This window comes from Pteropus alecto, unplaced genomic scaffold, assembly GCF_000325575.1.
Source record: "Pteropus alecto unplaced genomic scaffold, ASM32557v1 scaffold25, whole genome shotgun sequence".
NCBI classification, from domain to species: domain Eukaryota; kingdom Metazoa; phylum Chordata; class Mammalia; order Chiroptera; family Pteropodidae; genus Pteropus; species Pteropus alecto.
In genome coordinates this window covers 7,040,101-7,061,362 of record NW_006441955.1, presented here as the reverse complement: position 1 = coordinate 7,061,362, position 21,262 = coordinate 7,040,101, and the positions used below count along the sequence as shown (strand labels likewise).

Below are 21,262 nucleotides of genomic sequence, written 5' to 3'. Positions count from 1 at the left end.
GTCTGGGCTACTGTTTATGATGTGCCTGTTTGCCGTAGTTTGCCCTCTGCATGGTTATCTCTCATCTGCATTAATCCCACAAACTAAACACTATTCTCTATTTTTTATTGAGAAAACTAAGGTACATAGAGAGGTTAAGAAGCTTATTCAAGGTCAACTTGTGGTGGTGACAGAATCAAATCAGCATTTAGATCTGTCATATAGGAATATATGGTAAAGGAAATTTCAACAAAATTACGAATAAAAGGTAATTGCTTATGCTAGATAACCCCTTATCTAGAATTTTAGGAATATTAATGGATTAAGAAATACTAGTGCTTTGGAAGAAAAAGAAGTTTTAATTGGTAGTCAGTCCTCTCTTACTTTCCCAAATCTTGGTTTAGGGTACATTATATAAGTTTTTCGTTTGTTTGATTGGTTTTTATAAAAACATTTTAACTCCATTCATGAGAGGTTGTTTTTGGGACTGTGCCATTCTACCAGTTTTAAGAGGAATGGGGATACCTTCAAGTGCGCTTAATCTTAAAACCTGAGCTTTGGAGAAACGTTGACTTGAATTCTCATTCCATTCTGAGCACATGAATGAATGTTTTTTAGGCTAAAGACCATAAGAAATATGACTTTGAGTGGGTGATTCATTTGAACCTCATTTGCCCGTCTAAAAAATGAAGATGATAATTCTTGCCTCATGGAGTTTGGCACAGTTCCTGACACATGGTAGCTTAATACTCAGTATATTAGTTCTCCTCTCGCTACTGGTTCATTTTTCTCTCATCTGAATGTATCGAAATCCCTTTTACCATATCTCTCCTTCCTGCTGTTGAAACTGAAAAGTCTCCTTCAGCTACCTACATTTTGTTCCTGGCATCAGTGCTCTGTAAGTCTCAAACCTTAAATCTAAATGAAAGGATAAATTGTATATGTAAGATATCACCTTTGAATTATAAGACAACTTCTCATGGTAACCTTGTTTCTATAGAGTATAAATACATGAATGACCACCAAGGGTTATGAAAAAAAGGGAGCATAAGAAATGTCAGCTTTCGTAGAAGAATGTTAGGAAATCATCTACTACTTATAACATGGAATGAATATGAATTCCAAGAAAATTTGCAAACAGGCTTGAGACACAATGTATGTTAGTAACTTGGGACAGCCTGCACTTGTCCATCATGTCTTACTTTTCCAAGAAGCAATATTTTAGGAATCATTTTCTCTAGTCTGAAATAACAGAAGGAATATCAGATCTGCATATAACTCTTTGAATTGCTTTGAAAAATGTTTCATAAATAAGATGGACAGTTTTAAGATTTAATGAACATTATTATAAGTTAATGACTTGGAATTAAATGTTCACGTTTTTATGTTTTTCCTCCAGCATTTGACATATATGTTACTAATTATTTATTTTAGGTAATAGACAAGTCCATTTAAAATCATCATGGAGAAATCAACTTGGCATCTTCATTTTTCTGTACATTAATCAGAAATTTAGAAGCTCTTTTGAATACATTTTTGGCTAATAAAATAGTTAAATAATTGAATTTAGTATTAAATTTTAAGCAACATTGGCAGTCTCTTATCCATTAAGCCGAATAATTTTCTTTATCTGTATTCGTTGAGTCACTGGGCAGACAGGAGCTTATCTCTAAACTAACAGGCAGTACCCACTTGAGTAGGTTTTGCTTCTTTAAACAAGGAAGGCTTACATTTTAATACTATATCCTTGTTTAGTTCAAGAGCAAAGGGTTCGTTTTCATTTTTAAAAAACTCGAAGGTAGTTTTCTAAATAAATATTAAACTTTATTATTAACTTAAAAGCTTATGTGATATTTTAAAACACATTTCGAAGGGTTAAGTAAATTACATTGTTTTGTGTATTCAACTTCCAATTAAGGTATTGCCTGTATTTACATTGATTCTTCAGCATTTTTCAAACAGATAAGTTTCAAAGATACAGGTAGTGACATATGAACATACATCATTATAAATATAAAAGGGATCATGCAGAAAAATATTTTTGCCAAAACAATCTTCGTGTTAAATCCAAATATCTGTGCTAAACTCTGTGGGGGTAGAGTCATACTTTATAGTAACAGCATTTATCAATTCCATGAAAAACTTCATTTCCAACAATAAAAGTACTAAGTGACCTTTTTAAGTAAATAATAAGCTTTCTGAACAGTTTGCCAGTAGATGAAATTATAATCAGAACTATTTGAATTCCTACCATGTTTATGACACTATCAAGTATTATGGGAGTTACTTAGACTTTGTTTATGTTTTTGTTCGTATCCATAAGCATAAGTAAGATTACATACATAGTAAATAGCCTAAGTTGTGTATCCAACAGTGTTAATTATTTTTATTTGAATCCTAAACTGGCTAATTCAGAAATCACAGTTTAACACATTGACTCATCTATTATTTTTCTTAGATGACCAAATGCACAAGATTCAGTGTTATTAGAAATTTTTCAGGTTAAAGTGGCATTCAAGAGTTGTTTGCAAGGTCAGTTTCTCTTCTGCTTGAGTGATAGCATTGTGCATCTCTAACAAATGCTAAATTTACATTAACATTGTAAAACACTTTTTAAAATTATTTTAAAATTTTAAATGAAATTGATGGAATATCATAGTAAAAAGTAAAGACATTGCCTCGTGTAGTCAAAAAGTCTGACAACATTGAAGTTTTATTATTTCATATACTTGAAAAATAAAGTAATACTGGTGTCGAAAAAATACACTCTGTCACCCTCTGCCTTTTGAATATTGTTTCTCTTAAACTTCTTCAGTTGTGTGCATACTCATCTCCACTCCTCATGCTTGCACGACAGCCACAGCGGCTTGGATCCTCCCCTTCTGTATGTTCATGTTGCCCTGCTTTTTAAAGACAAGAATCATGTCCTTATCTCTGTTCCCAACACTAAGCACCTTGTCTGGAACATAGTGAGCTTTTGATAAATGTGTTTCTAATCAATTTAGAATCAGAGATCATTAATGGTTACTTGGATATCATTTGGATTTGGCATCTAATGAGAAAATAGTATATTACATTCCAGAGTTCATTTTAAAAGCCTTATTTCAATTGGGAGCTGTTTTGTAATAGAACAGTTTTGAGCTGCTTTGCATGTGTTCTCTTGCTCAATATGTAATTTTTGCCAAGGACAGGCTCTACTCAAAGTGGTGACTCACAATATTAAGCCAACCCAAGTATGGGTTCATGTCACTATTTCCTCTCCTGTGATTCCCTATTTCTTTATATTGGCAGCACCCTCCTCAAAATGTAATGCTGCTCTGTATCATTCATTAACCCTGGTGTTCACCATGCTCTCCTTTTTCAAAACCAAGAATGTTAACTGTTTAGGAGGCAGCAGGAGATTTTTCACCTTTTAAGTCTTACATATATTACTTTTTAAATTGCTGCTTTAACATTGTCTATGTATTATTTTTATTATAGATAATTAGGTACAACTCTGTTTTGAAATTCTTAGTTGTGACGTTTATATACTCAGTTATGTTTAGTGACTATAATCGTTGAACTTATTTTTGCTAATCCACTTTTTAAAATAACTTTATTGAGCTATAAGTAACATGCCAGAGTTCACCCTTTTAAAATGCGCATTCATAGAGTTGCACAACCATCACCACTCTTTAATTTTAGAATATTTTCAGCACCCCAAAAAGAAACCTTGTATTCATTAACAGTCACTTTCTTTTTCTCCCTCTTCCCATCCTCTGGCAACTACTAATCTACTTTCTGTTAGTGGATTGCCTATTCTAGAAGCCAGACATAAAAGGCCACATATCATATAACTCTATTTATATAAAGTTATATTAAATATTTATATAAATATTTATATAAAGAGTTATATGATATGTGGCCTTTTATGTCTGTCATATAAATAGAGTTATATGATATGTGGCCTTTTATGTCTGGCTTCTTTTAGTTAGCATAATATTTTTTGAAGTTCATTTATGTTATAACATGTCAGTACTTTGTTCATTTTTAGGGTTAAAAATATTCCATTGTATTGATATACCACATTATATTCATTCATCATCTTTGATTGGCATTTGGCTTTCACCACTTTTTGATTTAGTATCAACAATGCTACTTTGAACATTCATGTATAAGTTTTTGTGTGGACATATATTTCATTTCTCTTAGGTGTATCTCATAGGTACATCTACGAATAGAGTAGCTGTGTCCTATGGTAACTGATTGATTTTTGAGGAACTGCCACACTGTCTTGGAAAGAGGCTGTACCATTTTATAATTCAACCAGCAATGTATCAATGTTCCAATTTCTCCACATTCTCAGCAATATTTATTACTGATAAATACTGATAAGTATCTTATGCTTTTGATTTGCATTTCCCCAATGACCAATGATACTGAGTATTTTTTCATGTGCTGTTGGCCACTTGTGTGTCTTCTTTGGAGAAATGTCCATTCAAATCCTTGGCCTATTTTTATTGGGTTACTTGCCTTTTTATTTTTGAGTTGTAGGAGTTCTTTTATAGTCTAGATAAAAGTTCATTAACAGATATAAAATTTACAGATATTTTCTCCTATGATTGTCTTTTCACTTAATGATGTTCTTTGATGCTCAAGTTTTTAATTTTGATGCTCAAAATTTTAAATGTATCTTTTTTTTTTGTTTTGTTATTGTGTTTTTGGAATCCTAAGAAATAATTGCCTATTCCAAGATCATGTAGATGTACTCCTGTGTTTACATTTTGAGTTAATTTTTGTAAATGGTGTTAGGTACAGGTCCAGTTTTATTCTTTTGCTTGTGTATATTCAATTGTCTCAGCACCATTTGTTGAAAAGGCTAACCTTCCTCAATTCAGTTGCCTTTATGCCTTGTCAAAGATTAACTAAATTGGATTGTTATCCTTATTTAAAATCAATTGACCATAAATATAAAGGTTTATTTATGGAATCTCAATTCACTTCCATTGACCTGTATGTTTTTGTTTATACCAGTACCACATTGTCTTGATTACTATAGCTTTTTAGTAAGTTTTGTAAGTGGAAAGTGTAGATCCTCAAAGTTTAGTTATTCTCTTTAAAGATTATTTTGGCTATTCAAAATTCCTTCCATTTCTATGTGAGTTTTTTAGAGTTAGCTTGTCACGTTTTACAAAGAAGCCCGCTAGAATTTTGATGCTGATTGAATTGAATCTGTAGACCAATTTAGGAAGTAATTGCCATCTTAACAATATTAAGTTCCAGTCCATGAACATAGGATATCTTTCCATTTATTTAGGTCTTCTTTAATTTCTTTCCATACTGTTTTATAGTTTTCAATTTATACTTAAGTATTTTATTCTTTTTGATGTTATTGTAAATGGAAATTTTTCATTTTATTTTGGGATTGTTTATTGTTAGTATATAAAAATACAATTGAATTTTATATATGTATTCTGCAACCTTGCTGAACTCATTTATTTTAGTAGGGTTTAGGGGGGCGTGGCCTGGATTCCTTAAAATTTTCTGTATAACAAGATCATGTCATCAGTGAATAGAAATAGTTTTACTTCATCCTTTTTGACTTGAATGAATAGTTTTTATTTCTTATTTTGCCTAATTGCCTTGGCTAGACACTCCAGTACAGTATTAAATGGAAGCTATGACAACAAACATGTCTTGTTCCTGGTTTTAGAGGAAAACATTCAGTTTTTGCAAGTATAATATTAATTGTAGGTTTTTTGTAGATGTCTTTCATCAGGTTGAGAAAATTTTTTCTTTGTTGAGGTTTTTTTTTATCATGGGAAGTTGTTGGATTTTGTGAGTTTTTTATGCATCTATTGAGATAATTGTGTGTTTTTTGTCTTTTATTTTACTGTAGTTTGTTTGTTTGTTTGTTTGTTTGTTTATTTTTTTATTTTTTGCATGCATAGTAAACCAACCTTGCATACCTGGTATAAATCACACTCGGTCATAGTGCCTAATCCTTTTTATATGTAGTCATGTGCTGTTTAATGACGATAGAACCTTTTGAGAAATGTGTTATTGGCGATATCATTGTTACACAAACATCATGGTGTGCATTTACACAAACCTAAATGGTATAGCCTACTATAACCCTAGGCTATGTGGTACCACCATCGAAATGCAGTTAGTTCATCGTTGCCTGAAATGTCATTAGGCAGCTAAGACTGTATTGTTGGATTCTGTTTGCTGGTTTATTGTTAAAGATTTTCGGTCTGTATTCGTGAGGATATTGGTCTGTAGTTTTTTTCTTTTTTCCTTATGATATCTTTGACTGTTTTTTTAAATTGTGGCAAAGTATACTTAACATAAAATTCACCATTTTAACCATTTTTAAGTATACACTTCTGTCATTAAGTATATTCACATTTTCCTATAACCATCACTACCATCCATCTCCATAACTTTTTCATCTTCTCAAATTGAAACTGTACTTGTTAAAAAATAACTCCTCGTTCTCCCTTGCAGCCCCCAGCCCTTAGCAACCACCATTCTGTCTCTGTAACTACTCTAGGTATCTCATGTAAGTGGAGTCATACAATATTTGTCCTTTCGTGACTGGCTTATTTTACTTAGCATAACGTCTTAAATGTCATACACGCTATAGCGTGTATCAGAATTTCCTTTTAAAGGTTAAACAACATTCCATTATATGTACATATCACATTTTATTTATCCATTCACTCATTGATGGACACTCGAGTTACTTCTGAAACCTTTTGGCTATTGTAAATAATGCTACTATAACCACAGGTGTACAAATATCTGTTCAAGTCCCTGCTTTTAATTCTTTTGGATATGTATCCAGAAGTAGAACTGTTGGGTCATATGATAATTCTGTTTAATTTTTGAGAACTACCATACTGTTTTTCATTGTGGCTTCATTTTACATTCCCACCAGCAGTGCACAAAGGTTCTTTCTTCCCCACAACCTCTTCATCACTTATTATTAATTGTCCTGTTGATGATAGCCATTCTAAGTACTTTAGAGCCACCAGGGAACATGCTAAAATGGTTCCTCTTTTTTTCTTCTTATTTTATTTATTATTATTATTTATTTATTTATTTTGGAAAGTATAAAGGATTGATATTAATTCTTCTTTAAACACGTGGTAGAATTCCCCAGTAATGGCATCTAGTCCTGGGCTTTCCTTTGTGACAAGCTTTTGATTACAAAGCATTCTGTTTACTTGGTATAGGTCTATTCAGATTTTCTGTTTCTTCTTGAGTCAGTTTTGGTGCTTTATATCTTTCTAGCAATTTGTCCATTTCATCTAGATTATCTAATTTGTTGGATACAATTGTCAATAGCTTTTCTTATAATCTTTATTTCTGTAAGATCCGTATTGATATCCCCTCTTTCATTTCTGATTTTAGTAATTTAAGTCTTTTTTCTTAGTCATTTTGGCTAAAGATTTGTCCATTTAGTTGATCTATTCAAAGAACTAACCTTTGGTTTCATTTATTGTGTTTTTTAATTATCTCATTTTCACTCTAATCTTTATTTCCTTCTGCTTGCTTTGAATTTAGTTTGCTCTTTTTTTTTTTTTCCTAGTTCCCTAAGGTACATGGCTAGATTATTGACTTGAAGTATTTCTTTTTAAAAACAATTTCCTTCTAATCACTTTATCTCATAAGTTATGTTGTATTTTAATTTTCATTCATCTCAAAGCATTTTCTAATTTCCCTTCTGATTTTTTTTTTTTTTTACCCATTATTTATTTAGGAGCATGTTGTTTAATTTTCACATATTTTGGAATTTCCAAAATTTCCTTCTGCTATTGATGTGTAATTTCATTCCATTCTAGTCAGAGAAAACATACTCTATATGATTTTAATCCTTTCAAATTTACTGATGCTTTTTTTTTAAGATCTAACATATGCTCTATCCTGGAGAATATTCCATGTGCACTTAAGAATATGTTCTGCTATTATTGGGTGGAGTGTTCTTTAAATATATTTTAGTTACAGTTGGTTGTAGTGTTGTTTATCTCTTCTATTTCCTTGTTGACCTTTACCAAGTTCTGTTATTGAAAGTGAGGTATTGAGGTCTCCAACTATTTTTATTTGAATTGTGTATTTCTCTTCAATTCTGTTAGTTTTTGCCTCCTGTATTTTAGCTTTCTGTTGTTAGATGCATATATGTTTATAATTGTTATGTCTTCCTGATGTTGATACCCTTTATCATTAAAAATTCTTCTTTGTCTCTAAATTTTTACATGTCTGTTTTTTTTCTGAAATTATTAGCGTAGCCACTCAGCTCTCTTGGTTATTGTTTTCATGGCATATCTTTTGACGTCCTTTTGTTTTATCTTCCTGCTGTACTGACTTTTTTTATCATTATGAAATGTCCCTGTTTATCTCTAGTAATACATTTCTTGTCTTAACATCTATTCTGATGCTTATATAACCACTCTAGCTCCTTTATGTGTGTACAATATATCTTTTAACATTCCTTTATTTCAACCTCTTTGTCTCTTTAAATCTAGTGTGTGTTATAGACAGCATATAGTTAAATCATTTTTTTAAAACCCATTCTGCAGATCTCTGCCTTTCGATTGGAGGGGTTAATCCATTTACATTTAACATATTACTAATAATTATAATTTAATAAGACAAGATTTACATCTGCCATTTTCTATTTGTTTTCTATGTCTTATACCTTTTTCTTCTGTCTTTACCATTATACCATTACTCCTGTCTTTGAGCCAAACTAGGAGCAAGATCTTAGAAACTCCTGAGAATAACGGTTTGCAGTTTCTATTAAGCATTTGGAATTAAGGAAGGAAAGTAGGGAAGATTACATGAAGGTGGATGAAAGCAAGGCAGGGATTGGATTACAGCACAAATTAGTAGGAGAGAACTGAAAGGGGACATTTCAAAGGTGTGTTAACCTAGATGCACAGAAACAATGGAAAAGTCTTGCTTATGGCAAAGGTAAGCCGGTTTAGTAAAGAAGTTATGTGGATGGGGCGTCACTACCCATCATGACCTGCCCAGTTAGGAATTTATGGTCAAATCACCCTGTGAGGTTACCCACACCACTCTAGGTGAGTCCCTGCCTCTCTTAATTCGTTAGATTCTTCTATGTAAAATATTAAATGTTCTCATAGGTTCTATTTGGCTATAAAATTTTATGCTTATATACATCCAACTAAATTGTTTTTATTTTAATTTTGAAATCCAGATTTACAGAAAAGTTGCAAAAATAGTTTTGTGTAAATCTGGAATTATTTATATAACTTTTATATAAATCTAGAATTTTTATGTAACCTTTATTCAGGATCTTCAATTGTCAATTATCAAATTCTCTTTATTATTTTCTCTTTCCATATATATGTATTAAATATGCATACATATGTATTGTGCGTGTGTATGTAAAAGTGTATGTGCGTTGTTATTGTTGTTCCTGAACTGTTTGAAAATATAGACATGATGCCCTTAACTCTTAAATACTTAAGTGTGCATTTCCTAAAAATATTATTTTGTGTAACCGTAGTACATTATCAAAATCAGGACAGTAATATTGATCCAGTACTAAAGTCCTTTGAAGCCAAGAAGTACTAAAGTCCTTTGAAGCAAGTAAAAATTCCTGTTTCAAGAGCTAATCCAGAATCCCATGTTGCTTTTAATGTGTCTGTCTAGTCTCCCTCAGTCTTTCATGACTTTGACATTTTTGAAGAATATCGTCGTGATATTTTTTAGATTTGGGGTTTCCTTATGCCTAGATTCAGGTTATGCATTTTTGGCAGGACTACTACAGAAGTGTCGTGCCCTTAACAGTGCACCACTTCAGAAGGCACATGATGTTTGTCTCGTTACAAATTTTGTTAAGGATCTCCCCCACCCCCGCCCCAAGGAAGCTCTTAGCTTTTGGGGGGTTTTGTTTGTTTTTTGATGTCTACACAACAGAATTTTATTTCTCACAATTCTGAGGCTGGAAGTCCAAGATCAGGATGCCAGTGTGGTCGAGTTCTAGTGAGGGCCCTCTTCTGTATTGCAGGCTGACCACTTTTCCTTGCGTCCTCACATCACAAAGCTGAGAGAGGACGTAAACTCTCGTGGCTCTTACTAGAGCAGTAATCTCATTCAGAAGCTCTTAGTTTTAATAGGTGCTGGGTACATTTGATGAATTTATATATGATTTGGTTTATTAACCCCTATAGGAATTAAGAGTAGATATTCTGTAGTAATGAGGTATAGCCATCATCCATCTGAATTTGTTTTTATATGCCTAAATTCTTCTTTATCCTGCATTAATAAATTGAAGCATTTAGCAAGTGTACAGTTTTGAGACTATTCTAAATTTTTACTCTTTGGGTGTCTCCAGTTCCTTTAAGTAAAATTGATTTATTTACAGAACTTATTAATTGCATTTCTGAAAAGTGTTATACTTTGGAAACTGAGTATGCCCTATATGTATTCTAAACTTACTTAATCCACCTCCACCCACTCTTCGCCCCCAATTTACATCGTCTTCTCCATTCTTATTTTTCATCTTGCTGTTTTTTGTCTTATTTTCATCCCAGTTTAGACAGGAACCTGAAAAGAAATAATGTGTTGCATTCCTTTAGATATCATTCATATGAGATTGGAAATTGTCTTCTATGTGCTTTTATCATCACTGCTCTATATTTATGGTTTTTTTCTTCATTGAGGCTAAAGGTGACTTATTAAATGGGGTGAATTTATTTTGTAATGATTAAATTATGGGGAGAATTGTGAAAATATTTGGGTTTCTGAAAAAACTAGAGTAAATATTAGACAGTTTAGGAGGAGGGTTTCAGTTTGCTTTATTACAGATTAGCATAGTGAGAACTGATGAAGACTTTGGCAATTGCTTCATTAATCAAAACCTTGTTTACATGAATTATTTTTCCATTTAACAGTATGTACTAAATATCTACTTGTGTTAGGTACTAGGTTCTAGAGATAAAGAGGTGATCAAAAACAGGGTTCCTGTCCTCATGGAACTTGGTCTAGTAGAGACAAACATAAACTAAGTCGCAGTTAAATATGAAATTATATCTGTAGTGCTATGAAGGAAAAGTTCAGAATGGTAAGAGTATAAAATAAAGAAGTTTGATGTAATTTAGAAGATCTAGAAAAGCTTCTCAAAAAGTTACAGATGTATGGAGTTAAGTAGGTTAAACATGGCAGAAAAACGAGTTCAGGAATAGTGGCATCTCTGTGGAGATGGACAGAAGTAAATGGATTTGAGAGAAATTTACATGGTCTAGTCACCTGGTGTTGGGAGTGGAGATGGGAGAATGAGGTTTTAAAGAATGAGTCCCTGATTTCTGGCTGTGTTGCTAAATGAATGTGGTGCCATCCACTGGGTTGGAGAACAGTGAGGAGAAGAGAGAGTAGCACTGAGGTTTGAGAAACTCCAATATTTGATGGCTAGAAGGGGAAGGATATACCAGAAAGGGAAATAGAATAGAACCAGCCAGACCCACAAGGTGAACAGGGAAGTGTGCTGTCCTGGAAGTAAGGGAAGCGAATCTAGCATATCAAGATGAGGGAGCTGGCAAGAGGTCAGATATTCCTGAAAAGTAGGATAAGGACTGAAACATGTTCATTGGATTTAATGATATAGTTTTCAGTGGTGACCTTAACAGTAGCTACTGTGGGAGAGTGGGGACTTTGGAATTTGTATCGATGGAGTGTCAGGAGTGAGTCAGTGGCGAGGAAATAAAGATGACAAATACAGATAACTCTTTGGAGAAATTTGTCCTCTCAGTGAAAAAAGAGGGGAGAGGATAAGATGGCTGTAGGTGAAGGTAGGTTTGACATTTTATAATGAGAGATTGAGAGAATTCATTTTTGAAGAATGAGTTGATCTCACCTTCAGAGGGAGTAGGGATGCCACAGTGATGAAAGTTGAGAGTACTTGAGGTCATCTGGGTGAAAGATGTGATTATGAGAAAGAAATGTGGTATCTACATTATTGGTATTAATAGCTAACATTGATTAAGCGTCCGATGTGTTAAATTTAAAATTTTTAAAGTACTAACTATTATTGTTTCTGTTTTACCATAATCCCTTTTTGTCAGAAGAATGATGAAAATGGAAACTGCTCAGGGGAAGGAATTGAATTCCCTACAACAAATTTATATGAACTGGAAAGCCGTGTTTTGACTGATCATTGGTCCATCCCTTACAAGCGAGAGGAATCACTAGGCAAATGCCTACTGGCATCTACCTACCTAGCAAGACTAGGTAAGTTTTCAGACTCCAGGACACATGAGGAGATTTTTTTTTTTTTTGGATAAGGGGCCTAATTTTAATCTTAGCTCTTGTCATTGCTTATCCGTATAATCTTAGATCGTCTACTCTCTTAGTCTTTGTTTATTCCATATAGAATAAAAGCTTTGAATTAAATCAGCTATTTTCATCTAGCTCTAATACAGTACAAGATTCTTTAAAATATAATTGGAAAGCTTTCTAGAAATTTTAATTAATTATTTCTACAGAAGTTTGGAGCATTTTAAATTAAGTCTCAATTCAGTGCCTTTTTTTTTTTAAGAAAAAGTAATATTTATTTAACAAATATTCTGTGCTTTTTAAGGTGCTTGGCACTGTCTTAGTGCTTTACAAATATTAAACTAATATCACAGATTGGAAGAATGGGTGTCAATATAAGGAAGCTTCTGTACTATATATTAAAGAGAAGATCATTTATTTTTCATATTGAATTCAATTATGAAATGAGAATTGGGCCACTATTCTATGATTTTTTTTTTTTTTCATTAAAAGCGTGCATAGTTTACTACCACGATTAAATATGAGACATATCAGGAGGAAATGTTTTGACTAGGATTAGATTTAATTGTAATAGGCAATTTTATGGTATTTTATTACTGGCTTCTCAGCAGCAGTGTTTGTTGAGTGTCCATTAGGGTGTAGGTACTATGCTAGGCAGTGGGTCCAGAAAAAAAAAACGTATTTAGTGTTCCCAATGATATGCAAATCTGTTATAGAGTTGTTGTCGTTGTTTTAATGTATTCCAAAGGATAATTTTACAGTGGATTCATTCATTCACTTAGCAAGTTTTTATCACTTACTATGTGCCAGGCACAATTCTGTGCATTTTATTTCACAGAGGTCATCAGTTTGTTTGAGGGAAAAAGAGTGATTTTTGCATTTATTGAGAATATTTGTGTTTTTATAAAGCTGTTTAAAAAACTAATTATGGTGAGTAAGTAGTTGCTGTTGGTATTTTATTTATTAGATCATTTGAAGTTACTCTGACATGGAAACCATTTCAGTTCTAATTAGTACTTATTCTATTAACAAATGTATATTAATAATTAAATATTAATAAATAATGCCATTAATAAATAATTTAATACTGTGTTTCTTAGCCTATTTCTTAATCAGAGTGTATATATTCTGCTTTTAATAATCCCTTAGGAATCAGGGTTTCTATAATAAATAGTTCCAGATGCATGAATTTGGAGTGATACATATGGTCTCTACAGACTACTTAAAATCTAAATAAGGCATATCTTTTCATTTATTTTACTAAGGTCTTTCCGAGTCTGATGAAAATTGTAAAAGATTTATGGATAGGTGTATGCCTGAAGCATTTAAAAAGGTAAGAAAAATGTGCTTTTTTGATTTTTTGTTGTTGTTAGGGGTGAAGGTGAACAAGTTTTTTGTTTTAGTTTATGTGTGAGACCAGTTTATGAATCTAGTTCAACTGAGGAATACAAGAAAATGAAAAAAGTAGCTTTAAATTTGGGGCTTATAAATGATTTACTTCTTTTGTATTTAAATGTTTACACATATCTTTGGTTGACTGTCACTTTTACTTCTTCAATTTAATTGTTAAGGTTAAGAGTTTATTCTAGGAGATTATTCATCTTACTAAATATTTATTATTTATATAAGTGTCACAATAATAATATTTATTTATCAAATATAAGCCATTAATACTGATTATTCTACGGAGACAGAAGCAGACATTTTAAACTACAGAAAGTTTGACTGGATTAATTATTATTGGCAAATTGACATGTGGATGGTAGCATCTTTATCAGAACTAGAGTGATACACTTGCTCCTGTTCTGGTCACAAGTCTTATAAATCAATTTTTCTTAACAGTGAGAATAGGAGATCATAAGACTTGCGTTTCTCACTCAAGCAAGAATCCCTTTTCCAGACATCCCAGAAGAGCAGGGACAATGTCATAGACACTGTTGTTTTCCCCAGCATATAGCCAGCCTAACTCAGAGAAAGAGCTCAGTAAATCTTTGCTGAATAAATAAATGTGTCTCCTGCTGTCTTGTCCTTTATGGTTTTGACTTCCATTTTTGTTTTATATGCAAGTAAGGCACTAGAGCTAACATGGGTGAAGTTTGTATTTATCTTAAAACCCAGTAAAATAAACTGTTTATTTGCAAGCTATCATTCTCACCACCATTTTGATAGAAAAATTTCCTTTAATTCAAGGCTTAAAAAATAACTATAGGAATAGAAATAGCTTCATCTTTGAAAAAAAGGAGAAATTTTTTAAATTGTCATTTGGGCAGGGATTATTTGAAATTGAGATTTATCTTCATTTTAGATGAACTCAACTAACTTTTAGTTTAAGATTTTTTTAAACTTTTAAGAATTTTGTTAAGAATTATAGTAACTTTTTTAAAATAGCAGGATTTTTATATGTAACATACTCTGACATTATGATGTATGCATACATTTACAGAGAGAGAAAAAATACAGATTTATTCATGTCATAGAAGAGAATTTATTAGCGTAAGGAAAAGACCTTTAGGTTGATGATTTCCAAATCCAGAGAGTCCTGTGTCCAATCAGGTTGCATATTTGGAATAGAATGCTCTAACTCTATACAGAGATGCTTCAGATAACTGTTTTATATTATGCCCTCAGCTGTTGGTAATAGTATAATAATCAGTCAAGGGGTTGTGTGAGTTTTTTTCTGTAAAACTATGAACACAAAGTTATACTGCATTACGTTGTTCAGTGTTGTTTATGTATAAATGTCTATGTTAAATTACCTTAGCGTTTAGAGCTATTAAAAAGGTTCTCTCTGTCAAAAAGGCATGCTTTCTTTTAAGTCAGAACTGCAGAATTCTGTGTACCTTTAGACTTGGCTGTCAGAAAACTCAATAGTATTTTATTTAATTGGTCTTGGTTTCCTTAGCAATTTTTTTTTATAATAACTCTCCTTTTCTTAAAAGCCTCCTCAAATTTTTTTTTAGAAGTAAGGGTATAAATAATAAGCACTTGTAAGAATAAGGTGCACCAAAGGAGCTTTGTTGTGATTTCTACTTTCTTTACCTTTCCACCTTCAGTCCAACCTGGATTCTTTATTAGTATGTTCAGGCAGAGAAAAAAATTTAAGCCTGGCCATAGTGCAGTGTTATGGTTAAACCATGTGCCCATCTTCCCCACCAGGCACTGCCTGTCCTTCCTTTTTCTAGAAGGAAGACAAAACTCCATTTTTTAAGTAAAAACTGGGAATATGAGATGGCAACAGAGGTAGTGGTGCTTAATCCACCTACATTTTTTTTTGTAGTCACCATGAAGCTTCTTAAATGTTAATCTCTGCTGCACTTTGCTTTAATTTAATTTTTAAGTATAGTAAGAATATACATGAAGGCCAAAAATACTCCTGCAAAAAATAGTAACTCCTTGACTTATATAAAATTAGTCTTATGTTTATTGCTCATTTGAGCAAATAGTGCAGCTAATTGTTATTTTAAAAATCTGGAACTGAGGTTTTCCTCTGTAGCTAAACAAGTTTGAGCCCTTTCATGCTGCTCTTGTTAAGAGCTGCTTGATGTAGCCAAGATGAAATTTTTATTGCACAGTATTTTCCCTCTGAAGGGAAATCTTAGAAAAACTTGAAACCACCATATCAATTTGCCATTATTTTATTAAATCTTTTGATATTTTCATACCCTGTTTTGGCAGTAGTTCCTGAATTAGACTTCTCTAGGACTAAAAGACTGAGGACTGGGTAAATCCAATGATGATGATTTTAGATTCATCTGTGTGCTTTCTTTCTCCTTTTTAATGAATCTAAGATGCTATCTGAGTATAAGGTGTACCATTCTTTAATATTTCATACTTATATTTAAGAAAAATAGCTACAAAGTAAACAGTGGTACTTTGCCTTATCACTTAGTACTATTTTAGATTTACTGAAACATTTAAAAAATTTGAATACTAGTTTTATACATACCAAAAAGGCAAATAATAAGCAAAATAGATTATTAGGACATTTCTAAATATTTTTCATATTCAGAGTCCTGCTGTCATCTGCTCAACAGGTGGAAAGATGCAATCTTGTTTCTTAGATACAAAAAAAAAAAAAAAAAAAAATAAAAAGAATGTATATGTTAGCATCCATGAAATATAATATTTGTTTCTTAGATTCCAGGGATATTGGTTAATGGTGACAGCCAAGATATATTAATAATAATACCTTACTAATTATAAAATACTTGTTATATCTTTTGGTACTCATAACATCGATATGAAGTTAGTAGGAATTTTGCCTCTTTAGAGATGAGAGGACCGAGCCTTTGAGAACTCAGATAAATTTGTCCAAGGCCACACAGCTAGAAAACAGTAGGACCAGGAGTTGATCTCAGGTTCTTACTTTCTCTACACCACTTAACCTTCATTAGTAATAATGAAAAGTAGAGAAGCAAATAATTTTCTTTTAAACCAATTTCTTTAATGTAAGGGAATTAAAGTTCAAAAACAAAACTCAATGTTGACTGTGAAATACATGAATGAGTAGATGGACTACAGTTATAGGTCTTTGAAAGCAAGTATTATAAAAGTAAGTATTATGATAATAATCTCTTGATTATTTGAGATTGAACTGATAAACTGTAAGCTTTTTTTCCTTTTCAAGTTCAACTCTAAACTGCCCTTTATGTTTTTGTAGCTCCTGACATCAAGTGCTGTTCACAAGTGGGGTACTGAAATTCACGAAGGAATCTACAATATGTTAATGCTATTAATAGAATTGGTTGCAGAGAGAATAAAACAAGATCCAATTCCCATTGGTCTCCTGGGTGTGCTTACTATGGTATAGTATCTCTAAAATATGAAGTACTTTGTGTTTTGATTTTTTTTTAAATATTTACTGTCCACTGACTTGTACTTAGTAGTGAGTGCTAATGATATTATCATTAAAGATGTTAACTTAGCTATTAGGGTCCTTGCTTTTCATTTTATAAGTAGAGCTACCTTTCTGTTTTCAGTTTTAAAGAAATACCTCTATAATTTTAATAGCCTTTTCAACTCTTAGACTGATTAAATATTTTTCCTTTATATCTCCCTAATTATTTACATCATAAATACTTTCACATAGGGTATGCATGTGTTTTGCTTTCTGGCCTTTTTCCCTGACTAGTAACAGTAGCACATGAAAAAAGACAGCTCGTTTTCTTTCCTAACTTCCGTCTTCGTTGCCTTGCTGCCCGGCTCTACCTGTGGCAGCCCTTGGATGTCTGGAACAGTGTCATCACCCTGCCTTGAATCAGACCTCTCATCCTATTACCTCCTTCTCTTAACTCACAGCAAATGTTGAACAGGACAGGCGAACACCACTTTAGTGGTTTGCTCCTCTGCACCAGCTAAGAATATGCATTTTTGGGATACTTGAAACATTCCGTTAATGAAAGGGTTCAAGGCTACATTTTTATCGTCTTGTCTAATATTAATATGTGTTGTTATAGAAATAGTTAATACTAATATTTCTCTGTTCTCTTTGAATCTAGGCTTTCAATCCTGATAATGAATACCATTTTAAAAACAGAATGAAAGTGTCTCAAAGGAATTGGGCAGAAGTGTTTGGAGAAGGAAATATGTTTGCTATTTCACCTATATCTACTTTCCAAAAGGTAAATATAGTTTTGTTTCATGTTTTTATAGAGAAATATATTGAAAAAGATTTTCTGTGCTACAAAAATGGCAATTTACATGGAAGGATTAAAAGTCTATGAAAAATGACAGATATGATATTCCATATGGCTCGTAAAACTGCTTAACTTTTTTTTAGCTATTGTGTATTTTTCCATAGCTGTTAACTAACATCATGAACAATTTTAGATTTGAAATGTTTAGTGAAATGATGACTGCCTAACATCAGTGCCCTATTGAATTCTGAGAACTCAGTTTAATGGATGTCCCAGTTTCTTAGAGATATTTGAGAGACTAGAGCATTTGAAATCATTTAAAATGACTAATTATACCTAGGAAAAAAAACTAATAGTCTCATGTATAATTTTCTTTTAAACTATGTAAGCATTAACAATTTCGTTTTTCCAGGCACAGAACCAATATCTTTTCTTATATTTAAAGCCCTACAATGTGCCAGTAGCATTATACCCACAGGGAGTACACAATTTAAACAATCCGTTGATCAAATACTGTTTGGTTTTTGAGGAACAGTTGAAAGAAGTCAGTTTAGTAGATAGAAAACGTGCCCATTGCTTTAGCACAAGCCGAGGTAGTTCAAAAGTCATTTATTGAACATTTTACTATGTATCCGTCATTATTCTAGATTTTGGAGATATAAATTTAAAAGTCCTGGTTCTTAAAATAAAGAGTAATAAGACATGGTTCCTAACTTACAGCATAGTGGAGGAAATATGAAAACAAAATATTATAGTATAATAATGAGTGTAGTTATAATACAGACTTACAGACTCCTAAAATTGTATATAGTTATGTCAAAGATTCTCATTAAGAAACATTTGGAAAAAACTTTCAAAATATTTTTCAAATGTTAATACTTTTTTCTCCAACTTTTTGTTTAGAATAAAAGAAATATTAGGATTAATGAGGAAGTTTTTATTGCCATCTCAATTTCTGTTTTCTTTTCTCAGGAACCTCATGGATGGGTCGTGGATTTGGTAAATAAGGTATACAATTTTTATTAATTTGGTCATGTTTTTTCATTTTCTAATGATTTCTTAGAGTTTGGTATTTTAAGTAAATGACAACTGCAGAGAATAGTCAGAATTTTTTCCTAAGGAGATAGATTTTATAGTTCCTCTTTTTTATACATGCCGTTTATACAGATGAACAGCAATCTCAGGACTTAGCAAATCTCCTGCAGTGTATCACAGGAGCATTAGAATTATCTTTGCGATGACTCAAGATCGATAGCACAGAGCACACTGATGGGGTAGAATGTTAGCCTTAGTTCCTTACTTAGTAATGTGTAGCATTTTAAAATGAATTTGTATCTTTCTCTTTTCAGTTTGGAGAATTAGGTGGATTTGCAGCAATTCAAGCCAAGCTCCATTCAGAAGATATAGAACTTGGGGTAAGTTAAACCACTATATGTGCCTGATGTAGTTCACTTTTTAGGGGGTTGGTATGTAACCCAAGGTACCTAGTCTGGATACATTAAATTAAATGTTAAAGTATAAGTTAATCTTTACAGAAGCAGCTTTCATGGTTCTGATAACCATAGAAATGTTTACCCTTAATCATAATAACCAAATTTCAATATAAAGTGTTTAAAGTTTTTTTCCCTCACTAATTTCCCTTATCATAAGGTATTTTTTTCTCTTAATCTGTAATGGTTATGTGAAATTATCTTGCTGTTTAAGGACAGTTGCTAAATGTGGCAAGTGCGTATACATAATAATTTTAGGCCTCAGTTAATTCAGAATTTATTTTATAGTACCAAGCACAAATAAAATATTTTAAGTTTGTTTAGTAAGCTTTTTGGTATTACAGAGATTCATAGACTGACAGAGAGCTGTAACAGGAGTTGAGAATCATCCCTCAGGTGCAATACCATTATCTTTTCACGTCAACTTCATTTTCTCAGAAAAATTTAACCTTGCAGTTAGAGGAGTAACTTAATCGTTAATTTTTCACAGACTGCTGACCTGTTTATAACTGAGAGTACTTTCTTCTGTTCTCTAGTTAATTAACCATTCAATTAAAAACTACTTTCTATGTACTTTCCATGTATAAGATACTGTGTTAGCTACTATAAATTGATCAGAACAGAAAATGATGTGGTAAAATAATATACTTAAGAGATACAAACTGCTTAGAGTAGCGTTTATTTCTGTGAGACCACGATTAATCAGCTAACTCCCTTGGTCCCTCTTTGCATGCGGGAAATAACAGTCCAGGAGAGAGGCTGATAGTATGGTTGGTGCTAGGCTGACCCTTTCTTGCCACTCTCTTTATCCTTAAAAGATCACATGTCTGCCAGATCATAAATATTTCCACTAACACTTACCAGGGAGCCTCTTCCACTTTCCCTGAACATTAACTAGGCTGTTAGACTGTCATTTTAATCCCCACTGAAAGTATGTTAGAAATGACCTTATTGACCTGGAAGATAATAAGCAGTGATTTAAAAAGCACAACAAAAACCTGTTCAGATAAAAGGTTTTATCCAGCATACTTATTTCTTAAGAACTGGCTGTATACATCATTGGGTAGTATCAGAAATGAACTTAATTTTTTAAAAAAGATTAAAACACTATTTTCCTACAGAGTTAATTTTTTAAAAAGAAAAATACAGAGCAACCTAAAGTTCCTACCCTACTCGGATGAAAACTGGCTAAGGCTAGATACATATATAAGAATCTGGACTTACCCTCATTATTATCAAATGTCTTGAGTTTAAAGGTTCCTTCAAGATTTTTCTCTTAGGTCAGACCATTTTCCAGAGCAACTGTCGTTTGTTGTGGTTGATACAGAATTATATCATTTAGGTTGTATTGAGAAAATGATAAAATTCAGGCATAGGAAAAAGAGATTCCAAAGTTAAGACTCTAATTTAGTAAACAAAATAATTAAAATATCAGAAATGCCTGATTTCTGACTATTTAAAAAGGTGACTATGTCCCAGAATAAATTTAGGCCATGAGACTGAGTACAAGTAAATGTATTCATTTTATATTAACGTTTATATTCACATTAAATATTTTTGTATATGAAAACTACTAGGGGGAAATAAACCATTCACAATCTATTAAAAAACCTATACAGAGTAAGAAATGAAAGTCACCTTTCCTGCACCCTACCCCACAAATACACCTACCTCCTGGAAATGGTTATGCATTTAATGCATAGCCTTTCTGACTTTTTCCTAAATTTATATAAAACATGTTGTGCATGATCTTTCTCTCTTTAAGACTAAATTGTAATCAAGCTATACCTAGAAGCATATTTTCATTTAACGTTGTAGCCTGGACATCTTTTCAGGTTAGTGCTATCAGTGTTTTTAATTTCCAATGCA

The 21,262-nt window shown here is 32.3% G+C and overlaps 1 protein-coding gene across 1 annotated transcript in view; it reads left to right on the top strand.

Moving 5' to 3' along the window:
- USP24 (ubiquitin specific peptidase 24) overlaps positions 1 to 21,262 on the top strand; it is a gene marked incomplete at its 5' end in the record, with an annotated part of 122,963 nt that overhangs the window by 14,765 nt on the left and 86,936 nt on the right. The window contains 6 exons of the mRNA XM_025051992.1: positions 12,057 to 12,222; positions 13,533 to 13,600; positions 16,928 to 17,071; positions 17,766 to 17,888; positions 18,876 to 18,911; positions 19,253 to 19,318. Of these exons, the coding sequence (XP_024907760.1) occupies positions 12,057 to 12,222; positions 13,533 to 13,600; positions 16,928 to 17,071; positions 17,766 to 17,888; positions 18,876 to 18,911; positions 19,253 to 19,318 (603 nt within the window). The remainder of the gene's footprint in view (positions 1 to 12,056; positions 12,223 to 13,532; positions 13,601 to 16,927; positions 17,072 to 17,765; positions 17,889 to 18,875; positions 18,912 to 19,252; positions 19,319 to 21,262) is intronic.